This window comes from Peromyscus leucopus, chromosome 23, assembly GCF_004664715.2.
Source record: "Peromyscus leucopus breed LL Stock chromosome 23, UCI_PerLeu_2.1, whole genome shotgun sequence".
Lineage (NCBI taxonomy): Eukaryota > Metazoa > Chordata > Mammalia > Rodentia > Cricetidae > Peromyscus > Peromyscus leucopus.
The window spans coordinates 21,788,912-21,807,271 of NC_051082.1; the positions used below are offsets into that span (position 1 = coordinate 21,788,912).

Here is an 18,360-nt window from a genome sequence, read left to right on the forward strand (position 1 = left end):
GTGCACATGGGAGTGTGAGCACATGTGTCACAGCTCATGTTTGAAAATCAAAGGACAACGTCAGGTGTCTGTCCTGGCCTCTCACCTTGTTGGAGTCACCTTGTTTTACACATTGTGTATGCCAGGCTAGTTGGCTTCCAGCTTCTGGGACTATCCTGCCCCTACCTCCCATCTGGTCACAGAAATGCTGGGATTACAGATTCGTGACATTGTGTCTAGCTTTACATAGGTGTGGGGTCTCTAACCCCAGGGTCTCACGTTTTTGTGACTGCCATCTGACTCAGTAGCCATTCCCCCAGACCCCTTTTCTTTTCTTTTAATAATATTTTTGCATGAATTCCAAAGGTAGGAAGTAAGATGTTTGTAAAGAACAGAAATGGAAGAAACAACAAGAAAATCTAAGGTCAAGGATGATACTTGCCCATGTCTATGCCCAAGGCTGTGTTAGGACATGTTCAAGAAAGTCTGGGTATCACATACCTGCTGCTGTGTACAGTGGGTCCTTCAGACACACTTGCTGAGTGACTCAAAACATTCATGTCTAGTCAGGGGATTCATAGGCTATGACTTAGTATATTTGCTCTTGCTATTTAAAAACTTTTAAGACAGGGTCTCAGGGAGTCCATGCTGGCCTGAAACTTGATACATAGCGGAGTTTGACCTCAAATTTTGGATTCTTGTGCCTCTACTTCCCCGGTTCTGGGATGAAAGGTGCTTGCCATGAGCCCTTCCGTATATGCTAAGAGACCAAGATTTTAGCCAGAACCTTGTATTGTATGCCTGTCCTCCTAGCTACTAGGGAGGCCAAGGCCAGAGGAGAGAAAATTCAAGATCAGCCCTGGCTTCATGATGAGTTTAAGGCCATCTTGGGCAACTTAAAGGACTGTTTCAGGTCAGGGAGATGTCTCATTAAGTAAAGGCATTGATTGCCAAGCCTGATGATTCAGTTAATTTTGGTCAACAGTGGAAGGAGAATGTTCTCCTCTGACCTCCCCACATATGCCATGACATGCATACATGGGCACACACACACACACACACACACACACACACACACACACACACACACACTAAAATGTAATATAAAACAATTTAAAAAAGACCCTGGTTCAAAAATAAAGGGCCGGGGATATAGCTCAGTGGTAGAGTTATTGTCCAGCATATGTGAAGCTCTTGGTTCCATCCCCAGCACTTCAATAAAAATAAACTAAACCATTCTGAATATAACCAAGCTTTTGGGCCATGCCAATTAAGCAGACTCTAGTGAATCTCAAGACCCTCAAGACAACGGCTGGGCTGAAACTGCCATTGTGTCCTGAAGGAGCCCTTCCTTGGTTGTTAATGAGTTTAAACACTGCCAAGACTGCCAGACTGGACAGAAGTTGGCACAGTTTAAAGACTCCAAGGAGACTATTTGAAATGTACATCTGCATCTACTCTCATGAATAATGAAACTCAGCCTGAATCTGAAATCAGATGGAAGATGACCGAGATAGTTTGTCTATCATGATAAAGCACCGGGTTTATTTTGGTGTCTAAAAAAGTTAAAAAAGTTGTCAAGCCCAAAGAAGAGTCACACTCCCTGTCCTCAGTAGATGTCCTCATTTCATTTCTGTTGCTATGATAAAATACTCTGAAAAGACAAAAATCATAGGGCGAGAGAGGGGGTTGTTGTTTACCTTACAATTTCAGGTTATAGACCATCACTATGGGGGAAGTCAAAGCAGGAACTTCAACAGCTAGTCACATCACATCTACGATCAAGAACAAAAAGAAAATGAATATGCTCACTTGATCGTTTATGCTCCTCTCGGTGTCTCCACTCTTTGAGGCAGTTCAGGACCCCTTTCCTAGGGAATGGTGTCACCCACAGTGGGCTGTACCTTCCCACACCAATTAATGTAACCAAGACAACTCCTCCCAGATACACGCTCACAGTCCCTCACTGACACTCTCTTCTCAGATGATTCTAGGTTAGGTTAAATTGACGATGAAAGCCAATGCTCACAGCAGACATGGGTCTACATTTTCAGATCTTACGGGACGGCAGGATTATAGTCGGCTTCAAACACTTAAGGCGTTTTTACAGCATTAAAAAAGACAGTTGCTTTTCAGAGGAAACTCATGCTAGAGAAAGAACGTGCTTACAAATGGACTTTTGGGAATGTTATAACCATGACGTGAATTTTCTTGTTGTTGCTAAAAGAAATGAGTCTGAGTGCTTTATCTACAAAGCCAAACCTGTGACATTCAAATATCTGTGAAAAGAAGCAGGGGAGATGTCTCAGTGGGTAAAGTGCTTGCCTTTTAAGCAGGTGGAACTTCAGGTTCCACAGCACATATGTAAAAAGCAAAACAACAAGAACAAGAACAAGAAGGCCATCTGTGTTTAGTGGCACCTACTAGTAATCTTAGCCCTTGAGAGGCAGAGGCAGAGGCAGGAAGATCTCTGGGGCTCACCGCCCAGCCAGACTAGTCCATTTGCTGTCCAAGTCAGTGAGAAAGCCTGTCTCAAAAATATGGTGGGTGGTGCCCAAGAAATGACACCGGAGGTTGTTGTCTGGCCTCCACATGTGTGCATACACGGGTGTGTGTTGCATGTGTGTACCTGTAACACACATACACACACAATGCTGTGAAGGTGTTGTCACCAAGTTCAGAACTGTGAAGTTCACAAATTTGAGACTAAGAGATTAGAGAAATGGATCAGAGCATGCCTTCTCCCAGAGGACCTTGGTTCAGTTCCCAGCACCCATACCGGGTGCCAGCTGCAGGGGATTCAACCACCCTCTTCTGGCTGTACGCACTCAAGAACCTACAAGGGTACTCGAATGCGTGTGACGCACGTAAACTCATGTAGGCGCACACACAGACACATAAATAAAAATAAATCTATCTTCTTTTTAGACCCGGGGAACAGAGTTTCGTCGGCTGCCAGCACGCTCAACTGTTGGGGAAAGTTCCAAATGAGGAGATGGGATGTTTTTAAGGCCCATCAGTTCAGCAATTCCTTTCAATCCGTTTTGAAAAAGCGTTGGTGGATATTAGGGGAGATGAAATTTTATCATCCTGGTGTATTAAACCTAAAATAAACCTAGCCAGGCTTGTCAGATAAAATTGAATGAGGACTGAGATTTAGTAGACACAGCCACTGGCAGCTTTATTTCTGTCGGGGTCTCTCTCTGAGGTGCATTTTTTAGTTATGAAGCCCTCATAATAAAATATAAACTCAAAGCTTCTATTCAAGTAATTGTGTAAGAGAGTGCGACAATGCTTCCTTTTTTTTTTTTTTATACATTTCTTTATTTGTGTGAGCACACCTGTGTGGCACCCATGTTAGTGTTGGTGTGTCTGTGTGAGCACATGTGCATTGGTCAAGGCATGTGCCTAGGGAGTCCAGTTCTCTCCCTCTCCCAAGTGTGTTCAGGGATAAAACTCAGGGCCTCAGACATGACATCAGACTTGAGCTGAGCCAGCCCGAGTGTGAAGATTTGTGACAGCTGGGCATTATGGTACATTCCTGCAATCTCAGAACTCAGGAGGCTTAGGTGAGAGGGGGAGATGGAGGGCAGCCTGGGCTACATAGGGAGACCTCACTCTCCTAAATAGAATAAAATCAATGTAGAAGTAGAGAAAGAAAAAGGAAGAAAAGAATTTATTCTCATAAACACAAGTTACAGTAAATTTTGCTGCTTTCATTTAAATCTAGTTTCTGTGTTCTGAGATAGAAATAGCTAATTTAATGAGTACCGACAATTCCTTAGTTTCAGGTTGCCTGTAGAATGCTCATAGTTTACCTGGTTGGTTTATTCATGACTTCTGTATTACTTGTTTTAATAAATTTGCCAGAGATTCATCTGGCATATTGCTTTTGTTTTTGAGAACTGGCTCTTTGTCCTTACTTTTTTTTTTTTTTGCCCATTGTTTTATGATTTCTCTCTTTTTGTCTTCTAAGTAAGACGTTAGTGTGGAAGGCCATTTTTTTCTTTCTCTCACATATAAGAATGTTGATACAACTTAAATATTATACCAGAATACTACTTTATTATATTCTTTGTAGTTTTGAAGTAGGCATTATTTCCATTTTTGTTGTTTTTATTTTATCTTTATTTACATGTAATATGTTTGTCTATGGATGGGTATGTGTCCATGCCTGTGGAGGCCAGAAGAGGGTATCAGATCCCCTGGAGTTGGAGTTAAATAGTGTTGTGACCCATTTCATTGGGTTCTAGGAACCAAGCTCAGGTCCTCTGCAAGAGCATTCAGTACTCTTAACCACTGAGCCATCTCTCCAGGCCATTTTTTGTTATAAATACAACCTTTAATTTTAATTTTAACCTAGGAAGCATTTAAGGGAGTATATTCAAATTTCAGCACAACTTTGAAAATTCTTTGAGAGAAAGGGCAGGAAGGAGTCTTACTTGGTAGCCTGGGTTAGCACTGAACTCACTTAAGGCCCAGGCTGGCCTTAAGCTCATGGCAATCCTCCTGCCTCAGCAGCTTGAGTGCTAGGATGACAGGCCTGAACTCACACACGCCTCTGCTTGCTTGCTTATTTATTTATTTATTTATTTATTTATTTATTTATTTATTTATTTATTTATTTATTTAAGACAGGGTTTCTTAGTGTAGCTTTGTGCCTTTCCTGGAACTCACTTGGTAGCCCAGGCTGGCCTCGAACTCACAGAGATCCTCCTGGCTCTGCCTCCCAAGTGCTGGGATTTTTTTAAAAAAGGCATCTGGTCCTATTTTGTTCTCTGGTGTGTAATCTGTATTTTCTCCCTGGGTATGCCAAGGGCTTTACTTTTGAAACTCAGAAATGTCCCTTGAACATCTAGTTGTGCCAATGTAGTTGCAAATTGGATATAGATTCTTTCCCTGATCTGAACATGAGCTTGCTGGGTAAACTCTAGCTGTGTCATGATTAATACTGATTTCAAACTTTACTTGACTCACAGTCATAGAGGGGACACACCTCTGGTGTGTCTGTGCCAGAGAGTTTTAACAGAAATCGGGATACCCACCCTGGATGTGGATGGCACCATCCCTGTGGCTGGAGTCTGGGACTGATAAAAAGGAGGAGGTGAGCTGAGCATGGGCATCCATTTCTCTCTGCTTCCTGACTGTGGATGCCATGGGACCAGCTGCCTCATGCTCCTCTCAGCAAGCCTTCCCCATCATGGTGGATTGTGTTCCTTCAAACTGTGAGCCAAAGCTGATTCTTCCTCTCTTAAGTGGCTTTTTCCAAGTGTTTAGTCATAGCAACAAGAAACAGTAGCTAAGATAAGATATATAAGTCACCTCTATAGCAAGAAGCTCCCAGAACCCATCAGTGAGAAATGAGAAAAGACAGGTCCATTCTCAGTAAAGGAAGTCAGAATGGCTGATGGCCATTCAGAAAGATGGCTTGAATGGCCATTAATGAAATCTAAGGAAGAAAAAAAAAATGAAACAGTCTGATATCCCACAGTTTTAAAAACACATATTATTTATTCATTTAGAGTATATGTGTAGGTACACACATGTTAATGTGGCCCATGGCACCTGTGTGGAGGTCAGAGGACAACCTTGAAGAGTTGGTTTTCTCTTTCCACTGTCTGGGTCCTGGGAATTAAACTCAGTTTATCAGGTGTGGTGACAAGTGTCTCTACCCACTGAGCAATCTGGCCAGCCTAGTCCCAAATCTTGGTCTTTTGTGGTTAGCCTTGCTAGTACACCATGTAGGGAATGGAGCTACTGTCTGCTACACTGTCTGATGATGGTAGCTCTTCACCACCCAAGGCCTGTTAAGTCAGACAGACCAGCTAAGCAACTCCAGATTTTTCACCCATAAAACCTGGGAGGTAGTAAATGTTTATGGTTTTCAAGTCACCAAGTTCTGGGATAATATGTTATTTGGCAATTCATAACTAACCCTGTCTTCGCTCTAACAACATGCCCGGGGCTTGGTGCGTTATAAAGAAATGAATGTTTTTTGCCTCAGTTCTGGCTAACCTTTCAGGCGCCATATTGGATGAGAGTGTCCACCCTTGTCTTGTTCTTGGTTTTAGATGAAATCTTTTCTTTTATATTCCTGTTCAGTATAATGTTAAATATCAGCATTCCCCCTCCCTCCTCCATCTCCTAGGTAGACCAGGCTGGCCTGGAACTCATTATGTAGTTCAGGCTGACTTGCAATCTTTCTGCCTCGGACTCCAGAGCATGGGGATTATAGGCATGCCCCACCATTCCCAGCTGGGCAAACCTTTATTTTGTTGCATTATGATCCTTCCATTCATGGCTTCTTCAGGGCATTTATTCTGAAGGGTTGCTGAATCTTATCAAAGTCCTTTTCTTCATTTATGAAAAGAATCATGCAGTTTTTGTTCTTGCTTTGTTTTGATTTTGTGTTAAAAGTTTTTTTTTTATGGCTTTGTGCTTGTGTGTGTCATAATGCATGTGTGGAGGGCAGAGGAAAGCTTGTAGGAGTTTGCTCTCTCCTTCTACTGCATGGCTTCCGGGGCTGAACTCTGGTCCTCAGACTTGGCAGCAAGTGTTCTAACCCCCTCCCCCTCCATCTCCTGGAGCCAACGTTGTATTGCTTAAAACCCCGAATAGAAATTGGATGTGCTGATGCATGCTTGTAATCCCAGTACTCAGGAGGCTGAGGCAGGAGGATGGTAAGTTTGACACAGAACTTTCTAGTCCAGTCTGGGTAACAACGCAAGACCCTGCCTCAGAAAAGGAAAAGAAAATAGGGCCTTGGAGAGATGGCTTATCAGTGAAGAGCACTTGCTGCTCCAGCAGAGGACCCAAGTTCAGTTCCAGCTTCAGGAGGTTGGATACCTCTGGCCTCCACAGGCACCTGGACCACCATGTAATATTCCCTCCCCCTGTATATATGTAAAAAATAAATCTTTTAAAAAGATTTTGCATACATAGTTTCTCTCTCTCTCTCTCTCTCTCTCTCTCTCTCTCTCTCTCTCTCTCTCTCTCTCTCTCATATAAAATGTAAATCTTGTAACTTCCTGCTGGTATTTTATGGCTGTTGATAATCTACCTTTCATCCTCCAAGATGGGGAAATGTTCAGACAGACCCTCGTGCTAGTGTTCCTGCTTACTCATTCTTGTCTGACTTGAGATCCATCCAAACCCGGGGTTTGCCAATTGGCACGCCACATCAGGGCTTCAATGGGAAGATAACACTGCTTTATAAGTTCTTAGGCAAATGCCTGGTCTCTAGCTGGTGTTGGGTGTCTTTGCTGGACATAACATAGCTCTTGGACTCTGAGGGATATATATTATAATAATATAATATAATGTAATGTAAAATAAAACAATAATATATTAATGTATTATACAATTTATATTATTAATCATTAAATATATTAATTAATTATTATTAAATATTATGATTAATGTATGTTACATATTTTTTCCCTGGTTATCTGAGGTCTTCTGTACTTCTTTAATTGGAAGCCATACAGGAAAATAATCATGTAGCTTAATGGGTAACGTACTTGTCATGCAAGCTTGAGGACCTGAGTTCGTAAAGCTGGCTCTTGTACATGTGCCATAATCCCAGCATTCCTTTAGAAAAATGGGAGGCAGAGACAGGAGACTTCCCAGAAGTCATTGGCCAGCCAGCCTGGCATATGCAGTGATAACCAACAAGATACCCTGAGTCAACCAAAGTGGAAGGCAGGGGACTGATACACAGGCTGCCCTCTGAATTCTGCTAGCACACGGGAGCAGGTATACACCCACATTCGTGCTCACAAATGTGGGTGCATACACATGGAGATTAATAGCTAACTCTCTGCAGTCATTCCTCCTGGGGCCCCCTCTTGCTAGTGCTGGTGATGCCTGGAGCTAATTCCACAACCTCAAGTGCAGGAGCGATGCCCAGACCTTCATTCCTGGCCACCGTATGCACTAGGATTTACAATCTACGAGCAACTGTAGGGAGAAAGCCTCTGCTTGCAGCATTGGAAGGAGCTGGGGATTTGACCTTGTCTTTTTTTTTTTTTTAAAGCAATCCTAACACAGTGAGGGATGATTGCTTGATGCTGTGCTTCATCATCCCAAGTGCCTGAAACTGAAGGGAGTTTGGGTAAATCCAAACCTCTGGGACCACGGAGGGGGCTCAATGGTTAGAACGCTTATTGCTGAAATGTGAGGACTGGAGTCTGGATCTCGAATGTCAGGTGGGTGTGGTGGCCACCCCAGAGCAAGGTGGCTGGCAAGATTAGTTGAATTGACAAGCTCTGGGTTCCATTGAGAGACCCTGACTCCAAGAATAAGGTGGAAGAGCAATCAAGGAAGATTCCAGACATCAACCCTGGGCCTCTGTATGTGCATGCACACAGGTGCATGCACACAGGTGCATGCACACACACACACACACACACACACACACACACACACACACACACACAAAGAAGAAAAAGACAAAACACAAAGATCTCCATGTGTCTATTTACTAATTGACTATTATTTTATCTCTGGCTTCGAGGTCATACTATGATTTCTGACTTTAATCGTGACTGTGCCGATGTGGTGGAAGCGTCTTCCATACCCTGGCTTGCTGCTATTTATTTTTATGTGCTTTCATGGATATTTCTAAGGAGTTTGGCAAAGGCCCCCGGTGGGGATGGGGGCGGTTGGTGCTGCTCTTTAACCTTTACAGGGCAAAGCTGACCTTGCCCCTTAGTATGCCTGCAAAGTCAAGGACAGGAATCTCACATCTGCGCAGGCGCCGCCCGCCTCCACTCAGGGAAGCTCTCCAGATTGAATGGAGGACTTTCAGCCACTTTCCAAGGCTTGTCTAAGATGTCGAAAAAGCCTCAAAGTATTTGATAGACTTTGAAGGGTCAAGTTAACGAGTGTTGAGATGATTTTGCCGTCTCTCCCCTCCCCTCCCTTCTGTCCTTTTCTCTTTTCCTCCTCTTCTTCCTCATCCTTGTCTGACCCTTCGTTCCTTCGTTCCTTCCTTCGTTCCTTCCTTCGTTCCTTCCTTCCTCCCTCCCTCCCTCCCTTCCTTCTTTTCTCTGTCCCGCCCTCCCCCTCTCTCCCTCCCTCCATCTCTTCCTCCTTCCCTCCTTTCCTCCCTTCTCTCTTTCTCTCCCTCCCTCCTTCCCTCCCTTTCCTCTTCTCTTCCTCCTCTCCTCTTCCCCACTCCCACTATCAGAAATACGTTTAGCTTAAAGAGCAGCATTTTGAATGTGTTTGTGAAGGGGTGAGTATTTTAAGGTTTCAGTTCTGGGAGACTGACATGTTTTGTAAAAAAAAAAACTATTATAAAAAATTTAAAAAGCAAAACAACAACTAAACGTCCATCCCAACAGCCCCGTTGTCAATGACAATCCAGTGCTTGCCAACATCCCTCAGTTCTGGAAGCCTGGTGCTCACACCTGTCTCCTCAGCGGGGTAGCGCACACACCCTCTTCTGGGTCCTGTTGAAATGCCTCTTTGTAACCCAGCGTGTGTCATCTTCAGCTCAACACATCCGTGGCTTCCTTTCATGCCGTGTCTTGTGGAATCCTTAGCAAAAGTTTCCAGGCTTGGGGTTCAAGGGCAACCCTGAAACAGATTATCTTTAATAAGATATTATTAGAAGAGATTATAATGCCATAGACAGACAGCAGCTTAGTAGGGGCTCTGAGGAGGGTCAGGACCACACAGCAGAATGAATGTCACTTATGCAATTTAGAGCATTGGTTCTCAAGCCTCCTAACACTGCCACCCTTTAATACAGTTCCTCATGTTGAGGTGACCCTCAGTGATAGAATATTTTTGCTGCTACTTCATAACTGTAATTTTGCTACTGTTATGAATCATAATTAAATACCTTATGTTTTCTGATGGTCTTAGGCAACCCCAATGAAAGGGTTGTTAGACCCGCCCCTCCCCCCCAAAGGAGTCAAACCCACAGTTTGAGACTCACTGCAGAAAGGGAGGTTTGATGTCACTTAATTGATGAGCAGTCCAAAGTACATGCTCGCAGGGCAAGCCCTTTGTGAGTTAAACCGTCTCCCCAGCCCAAGACCTTCCCTCTTAGTACTACTGTGTTGGCTCCGAGGTTGAAGCATGTGTGTAGGGAGGGGTCACATACATTCAAGGGATACACACATGAACATCCTGAGTTTTCACTGTTGTTCTCTATTTACGGGTCCAACTTTCAGCTTAGTTTTCAAGTCACGTCCGGCTTAGCTTATGGACTTTCATCTTTGTCTTCTTGGCCAAGGAGCATCCTAAAGCCTGAGTTTGCTTGGGCATCTTGGAGTGAAATTTAGTCCTTCATTGCAGCAACTGCCTTGAGGTTCCTTGAGCCAATATTCTTCCTCTTCTTGTGCATAGTTTTGTTACCAGGGATGGTCCAAACATGAATATGGTTTTATTTATTACTATGGATGGTCCAATCACGTCTAGTTTCTTTCCCACTAGACTTTGAATATTTTGGACCCAGAGACGAAGGGAGATGAAGGTGTACCTAATTTGTAAGCTGCTTTTTTTTTTTTTTTTTTTTTTTTAAATAAATCAGTGACAAACTTTATTGTCACAAGCCTGATTCCCCAGTGAGCGGTTTTGGCTGCAAAATACTTGCTGTGTGTTCTGGGGCTGAATTTGGGGGTGTAGATTCGATTCTGTATTAGTTACTTTTCTCTTTGCTCTGACAAAGTACCTAACGAGCAACTTAAGGAAGGAAAGGGGCCATTTTGGCTCACAGCTTTAGGGTGCAGGAGGCTTGGAGGCAGGAGTGTGAGGTGACAAGTCACATTTCACCCTCAGTCAGGAGGCAGAGGGACTCATAGTGCTCAGCTTACCTTTTCCTTTTCACTCAGTCCAGAACCACACCCTAGAGGATGGTGCTACCCACGTTCAGGGGGAGTCTTTCCATCTCAACACAGCTGTGGCCGGAGGTTTGTGTCTGCGGCGATTCTAAATCCCACCAAGCTGACAACGGAGATGAAGAGTCAGAGATAAATTCACCCTAGTCTCTCTCTCTCTCTCTCCACCCCAGGAAAGTAATACAGTGTCTGTATTTCTTCAGCTATAAAAAGTTGTGTGGTGAATCTGAAGCTTTAAAGATCCAGGTAAAAGATGATAGCGGGCCATTTCCCAAATACAGAGAAACGCAAGCGATTCACGCTGCGGGGAAGGAATGCTTTTAACTCCCCTACATCCCTTAGTGAGTCTTGTTCCCATAAGGAAAATTCAATTAGAGGTGATCAGGCAAGATGTCTCCTCAGATCTACAAAGACGTAAACATGGGCTAAAATAACAGGTATTTAAATGCTGGATTCAGTGTGGAGGGACACAGGACTGGGAGAAATAAGAGGATGTGGGAAGCGGGTAGAGGGGCCTCTTATTCCAAAGTCTGGTTGAAGTTTCTCACCGGCTGAGAATCAAGAATCCCAGCCCAGCGAGGAGTCAGTATTTTCTGTAAAGGTGGCCAGCCCAGAGGCAACAGTCCTTTTGCGGAGAGACTATTTTCAAATCACTGTTGAAATAGCAACTAACCGTGGTTAAGGCTTGACCATACAGGACCTTCAACTGCAGACTGACTCCTTTCCCGGACGTAGACCTGAGATTGTTAAGAAATCTCACAGTCTAAGCAATTGTTATAGCAAGACACACGGCAACCCGCCCTGCAACCCTTAGGACCCTGAGATTTCCCTTAGTAGCTGTCTCCCCACCCGGTGGACACCAGAGACCATCCAATGATCGCATCTACCAAAAAAAGATTCCTTAGCAGCCCTTTGAGACGTCACTTCAGAAGCCACTGAAGTCATATGTGAAAGACACTCAACTGGGATTCTCTCTTGGGAAGCCCTCACCCATGCTTGGTTGGGTGTGTGGACTCACCTTATCCTGTTCTGTTAACCCCCATGCTACATTAGACTTTCTTCACAGTAGTTCCAGCTGTACTTCATATTGGCTTGCCATGAAGTTAATTAATTAATTAATTCTTTTTTTTTGTGTGTGATGAAATTAAGAATCCCATCTCTCTGAAAGAGCTCCCTAAGCTGCTATGAGTGGCAGCCTAGAGCTATGTTATGGCTCCTGTCCTGCTGTTGCTGGTAGTGGTAAAGCAAAAATAATACAGCTCAGAAATCACCAGCCTGAGTGCCAGCGTGGCTTTCTTTTTGCTTCAGATAATATCTATTGATTGTGTATGTGGGTACATAGAGGCCACCACATGTGTGCCGAAATCAGAGGACAACTTGGGAGACCCGCTTCTCTCCTTCCACCGTGTGGGGAGCTGGGGATTGAACTCAGGCCATCAAGCTTGGTGGCAAGCACCTTTAATTGCCAAACTATCTCATTAGTCTCACGGTGGACTTCTCTTCCCTTCACAAGTGTGTCTAGTGGGTGTGCAAGCAAGACATGGTTACGTGGCCATCTGTGAGGTTCACACTTGAGACCGTCACAATCAAGTTTTTAAAAAATGGTAACCACCCGCCACTTCATAATGTTTTGGGTCACTCTATAATTTTGTGATCGACTGTTATCCAGAACTAAACACGGCCTGCAAAATGCAGGTTAGCCCATACTCCAGTGACTATGACACATGACTCCAAGAGTCAGATCTGGGCTTCATTTCTACACCATCCTAATTCCTACATCTGGTTCTTGATCATTCTAAAAATTAACTTGGAGAACAGAAGTGAATGCAATGGCTGCTATTTTTCCAAGGAAAGGGTTCTTGTTTTCCTTTTATGTGTGTGGCATGACTTTTCCCGGGGAGAAATGGACAAACGTCCATTCACGCTAGGCACGGCACGGGGACCTACGAGACTAAGGATTGCAATGCAATGTGAGCTTGTGAACCAATGAGTTTATTGGGGTCACTCACAGGAGCAAAGATGGGGATGGACTTCATAGGGGTGTGGGTGACTCAGAAATAGCTGCCTCACCTCAAGGTCCCGCCCACCCCGGGTGACAACTTCTTGGAGTGCCTCCACCAGTTAGCCTGAGATACCCCAGCATCTCCCAAGACCATGTGCAGCCAGGGTGCAGGAAGGAATAATGGTAGGAACCCCAACTAAGGGTCTTCCTCTCTTTACACTAGCCATCCCATTACCATTACCTTATCTACCCCTGTTTTAATGTGTTTATATAGTTACCACGACTATGGCCCAGCATCGTGTAGGTACCATGGCAACCCCTGCCCTGTGATGGCCAGTAGTCATGTCACACCTGAAGAAAACTGCTTTACATGATCAGTTGAAGATGTACCCCTGATAATCATCAAAAGCACACCTTCTTTGTATTAGGGTCCTGCCATTAATTTTTAAATGTAACTATAATTAGGCCGGGCGGCGGTGGTGGTACATGCCTTTAATCCCAGCACTCAGGAGGCAGAGCAAGGCAGATCTCTGTGAGTTCGAGGCCAGCCTGGTCTACAGATCGAGATCCAGGACAGGCACCAAAACTACACGGAGAAATTCTGTCTTGAAACCCCCCCCCCAAAAAAAAAAATTAACTAATTAATTCATTATGGGTGAACCTTTATATGCATGTGTCCCTGTGTCTGCAAACGTGTGGTGTGCCTGTCTGTTTGCAGGTACACATGTATGGAGTGTGCACACACATGTACGTGTGCATGTGGAGGCTTGAAGTCAATCTCAGGGTTCCCTGGGACAGGGTCTCTCATTTGCTCTGGAGCCTGCCGATTCAGCCAGGCAGGCTTGGGCAGCAAGCCTCAGGGATCCTCCTGGTTTCAGCTTCCCAGTTTGGGGGTTACAGGCACGTGCCATCCTGCCTGGCTTTTTCCTGTGCACTCTGAGGGTCGACCTCAGATCTCCATCCTTGCCTGGCAGCAACTCTACCTACTTCTCCAGAGATCGCAACCAGTGACCTGCCATTTCCAGTCTTCCTACGGATATGCATTTTGTTAGTGACGTGCAGCGTGAAGGAAGACTGACAGCTGGCGCCTGCCTCAGCCATATGTCTGTTTTACTTTTCGGGGCCCAGAGCTTTGGTGAGGGCTGTCCCAGTTGCTGTGATGAGTGATCCTCCGATAGAAATAGAGAAGTCAGGAAACGCAACCTATTTTGTGGGAAGATGATTAATTCATTTTTAGACGTTTTTGAATTTGAAAGGAGGGTTTGACATCCGGATGGAAGTGGCTGGTGCTTAGCTGGGCGCTGCGGAGTCTAAATAACTCCTGGGTGCCTGCGCTGCAGAAGAACTGTTTTATTTTTTGCCCCTAAGTGGCTTTGTGCTCTGGTCAAGTCTTCCTCTTAGGGATTTCATTGTTTGACTCTACAGCAGCTCCAAGGCTAAGCAGCCACCTCGCTGGCGTGTCTTAGACTTGAAGGGGTTGAGGGGAGGCTGTCTGGCTGGGTCTGTCACTTTAGCGGTGTTAGAAAAGATGTCAGGAGAGTGGTCCCTGGTGCTGGACAGTGAGTGGCGGGGATTAACATGGAGTTGTCTGTTTTTTTTTTTTTTCTTTTATGTGCACTTCAGAGAGGACCCAGAGGTTAACTGCGCAGATGCAAGCTTTAGTGCTGCAAAGGATTCTGCAGGTTCCTTACCCCGAGAGTAGCAGATGTGTGGGGACGCATTCCTCTCCTGTGGGACCAAGGCCTTCAGCTTGTGCTGGGAGGAGAGGACCCCTTAAACCGCTTAGTCTAAATAAACACCTTGCAATAGCCTGCATATGTTGGAGGGAGAACATCGTGTGTGTGTGTGTGTGTGTGTGTGTGTGTGTGTGTGTGTGTGTGTGCGTGTGCGTGTGAACACCAGAGGAAAAGCTTGGGTTTTGTACCTCAGGAGTCACTCATCTTGTCTTCTGAGGTAGAGTCTCTGTCACTGGCCTGTGACTTGACAAGTAATCTGGACTCTCAGGCTAGAGATCTCAAGGGATCCACCTCTCCTGTGTTGAGATTAGCAGTGCCCACCAATATGTCTGGCTTTTTTTTTTTTTGGTGTGTGTGTGTGTGTGTGTGTGTGTGTGTGTGTGTGTGTGTGTTCTAGAGATAACCTGAGACCCTCGTGTTGGCAAGGCAAACACTTCACCCATTGAACTATCTGCCCTGTGCTGGGAGACCTGCTCTGCCCCAGTAATGGTAGGGGCTTGGGCTGGATGGCTTGTGAATCTGGCCACAAGGAGTCTTTAATTTCTTTGAGAGTGCCCCAAATCTCTTCATTCTTAAACACCTTGAGGTGTCACTTCCCTTCACGGGAAGCCATTTCTGAAAGTATCCTTTTTACCCCAATCAGACTTGGAGGGCTGCATCTCAGACTTGCACACCCCTGCATGCATGGAGTTGTAAAAACTTGGAACTGAGTATGGTAGTGACTCCCTGGAACCCCAGCACTCAGGAGGCTGAGCCAGGGACTACTTCAAGTTCAAGACTAGCCTGAGCTATATAGTGAGTTTGGGGGTCAGCTTTGAAGCTCATTTTTTTTCTTAGTTTGTATGTGTGTGGTGTATATACGTGTGTGTGTGTGTGTGTGTGTGTGTGTGTGTGTGTGTGTGTGTGTGTGAAGGTTCAAGTGCTTCTGTGTGGACATGTCCATGAGGAGGCCAGAGGAGGCCATCAAGCGTCCTTCTCTCTCATTTATTACTTTATTCCTTTGAGACAGGGTCTCTTACTGAACCTGGAAAGGGTAACAGCCAGCAAGCTTCTGCTCTCCTGAATCCTCACAACACTGGGGTTACAGGCACACACACACAGATATGCCCAGCTTTTCACATGGATGCTGGGGATTTGAACTCAGGTCCTCACACTTAGGACCTGACAAGTCCTTTTAGAAGTTACCTTTTCCATTGAGCCATCTACCCAGCCCCCTAAACTCTCAATTTAAAAAAAACCCAAAACGAAAGATTTTGTACATTTCTTCCCTTCCTCGAGTGTTGTATGGCTGGAACACCCACTTTCCCTGAGGAATGTGACCTACTTACAGTTTCGCATGAATGTAGCCAAGATGTCCTGTTGCCGGATAGGACAGGGTTTCTGGGATGCTCGGGTTTTTCCAACTTGGAGTGATAATGTGTGAGGCCCACGAAAAGAGTGAAGGGTGGTGGTGTTTATACGATGCAGCAGTGATGCTGGGTTTGGTGGTGTGGGTCTGTAATCCCAGCTATCCAGAAGGCCAGTCCAAGCTGTAGAGTGAGCCCAAGTGCAGCCCAGGCTAGGGAGTGAGATTTAGGCCAGCCTGGGCAAATTAGCAGGGCTCTGTCTCCTGAGAAAAAGGGCTGGTGGACCAGAGATGGGGCTCAACTGTAGAATGCAAGTCTAGGTATTTCTGCTGTACTGCAAAAACAAAAAAGTAAAATAAACAGACAAAAACAGGATCAAAACAGAAATAAAAAGAATTGGTTTGATATCTATTGTGCTTTTCCATGGTTTTCGAGGGCACTGCTGTTTAAATTCCTATGAAATGAGAGAAATGAAGAAGCTAAAATTGAGGTGAGGGAGAACCCAAAATCCTTTGGGAGTTGTTCAGGCTGTGAGGACCCTGTAAATATTCTAAATTCCGTCTTTGTGTGTGTGTGTGTGTGTGTGTGTGTGTATGGTGTGGATGTGCACATGTGTGTGGAGGTCAGAGGGAACTTGCGGGATTCAGTTCTCTCCCTCCATCATGGGAATTCCAGGGATCACACTCGGGGTGTCAGGCTTGGAAGCAAGTGCCTTTACCCACTGAGCCATCAGAACCTGCCCTGGAGATGTAAATTTGCCATCTGACAAACCAGAGCCAACCCCCTACGGGAATGGCAGGGGGAACAAACGGATGGTGATGACTTTCTCTCCTTCTCCCCTCTTCTCTCCGGAACAGGGAAAAGATGCCTTTCCACCATGTAACCGCTGGCTTGTTGTACAAGGGGAATTACCTCAACCGATCTCTGTCTGCCGGCAGTGACAGCGAACAGTTGGCTAATATCTCTGTGGAAGAACTGGATGGTAAGGAGCTGCCTACGGGGAGCTTATCCCCACTCCCCGAAGCCATTGTGGACAATGGGGAAGCTGCATGGGGGTGTTGGGAAAGTCCTCGGACTGTTGGGGAGCCATTTTGTACATTGGCAAGCCAAGAGTGTTTGGCATTGGCAGTTGGGGCTAAGTGTGGAGAGATGGGAAAGAGTTCAGAGACAAACTTTTGTCTAAATGACTTCTTTGTGTGGGATGGACCTTGTGGCCTGAAAAGTCTATGATGAATGTGGTTACCTTGGATACTGATTGGGGGATAGATTTCATTCTCTTTCTTTCTTTCTTTCTTTCTTTCTTTCTTTCTTTCTTTCTTTCTTTCTTTCTTTCTTTCTTTCTTTCTTTCTTTCTTTCTCTTTCTCTCTCTCTCTCTCTCTCTCTCTCTCTCTCTCTCTCTCTTTCTTTCTTTCTTAAAATCTATTGTTGCAATCTTCTTGTGATGGCATATGCCTGTCAGCATTCAACTGAGGCAGGGGGATGGAGAATTGATTAGCCAGGCCTACATCGTGGAGGTCAAGGTCAGTGTAGCCTATATGATGAGGTACTATCTCAAAGCAACAAAACAAAAGACATATTATGTATATAGTTGGCAGGGTCTTTAGAACCAGAATTACTTTGTTGTCTTTATTGCCATTTATAGTGGAGTCCATCTGTGGGGGAGGCTTAAGCCCTGGTTATTGCCGTCTCTTGACTTGGGGCCATGGTACTTTGAACAGCGCCCAAATAAGAATCATCTGGAAGCTTCGGCTAGGTGGGAACCGGCAGCAATTATCTTAATTGCCTCTGTTCTTGTATAACACAGCACATCCCTGAGTGCCCAGGACAAGAGTTTAAGGATGGAAATTAACCCTGGGAATACAGTGCCCAAATTCATCTTAGGATGGTGTCCTGTTATATTTTGGATAAACCCACGTTCTTATTTAAAACAACACCACCAGCAAAACTAAAAATGGGAGTAAGGACTTTGTTCTAAACTAGAGAGTGAGGTTGATTCATTTGATGACGTCTGCTGAGATCAAACCGGAATCAGTTTCCCCGTGGCTTCTTCGTGCTGTGTTCTGGCAACGCCATCTTACTAAATAAACTTGAGTCTTGCTTTGACTGTAGAGAAGTTGCAACTACTCCGGATGGACCACGTCTTTGCTTCCAAGTGTCAGGTTCAGACCCATGGCGTTTTCTATGTGTCGCTTAGTGAGCTGATTTCTCAGCAGCACTTTCTTAGGCCAGCACAGGCACTGAGTATCGGCAGGAGATGAGGGATGGAAAGATGACAGGCCATCGGTAGGTTTTCCTTCTATTACACATCTTGTTTGCATGCTTATTGCGCTGCTTGGTTTTCACACAGATGACCAGTGGAGTCGCAGGGACTCCATTGGTGGGCGGCATCCATGGTGATACTACAAAAGGTTGTGGAAGGTGGGTGTTGTTGGGATGTAGCTCAGTG

General features: G+C 45.0%; 1 protein-coding gene across 4 annotated transcripts in view; it reads left to right on the plus strand.

Annotated features, from left to right (window-relative positions):
* The window catches only part of Caln1 (calneuron 1), a 490,142-nt gene that overhangs the window by 132,557 nt on the left and 339,225 nt on the right, over nucleotides 1-18,360 (plus strand). For all 4 annotated transcript variants that reach the window (XM_028870138.2, XM_028870139.2, XM_028870141.1 and 1 more), the window contains one exon: nucleotides 16,771-16,895. In XM_028870138.2, coding sequence (XP_028725971.1) covers nucleotides 16,771-16,895 — 125 coding nt within the window. The remainder of the gene's footprint in view (nucleotides 1-16,770; nucleotides 16,896-18,360) is intronic.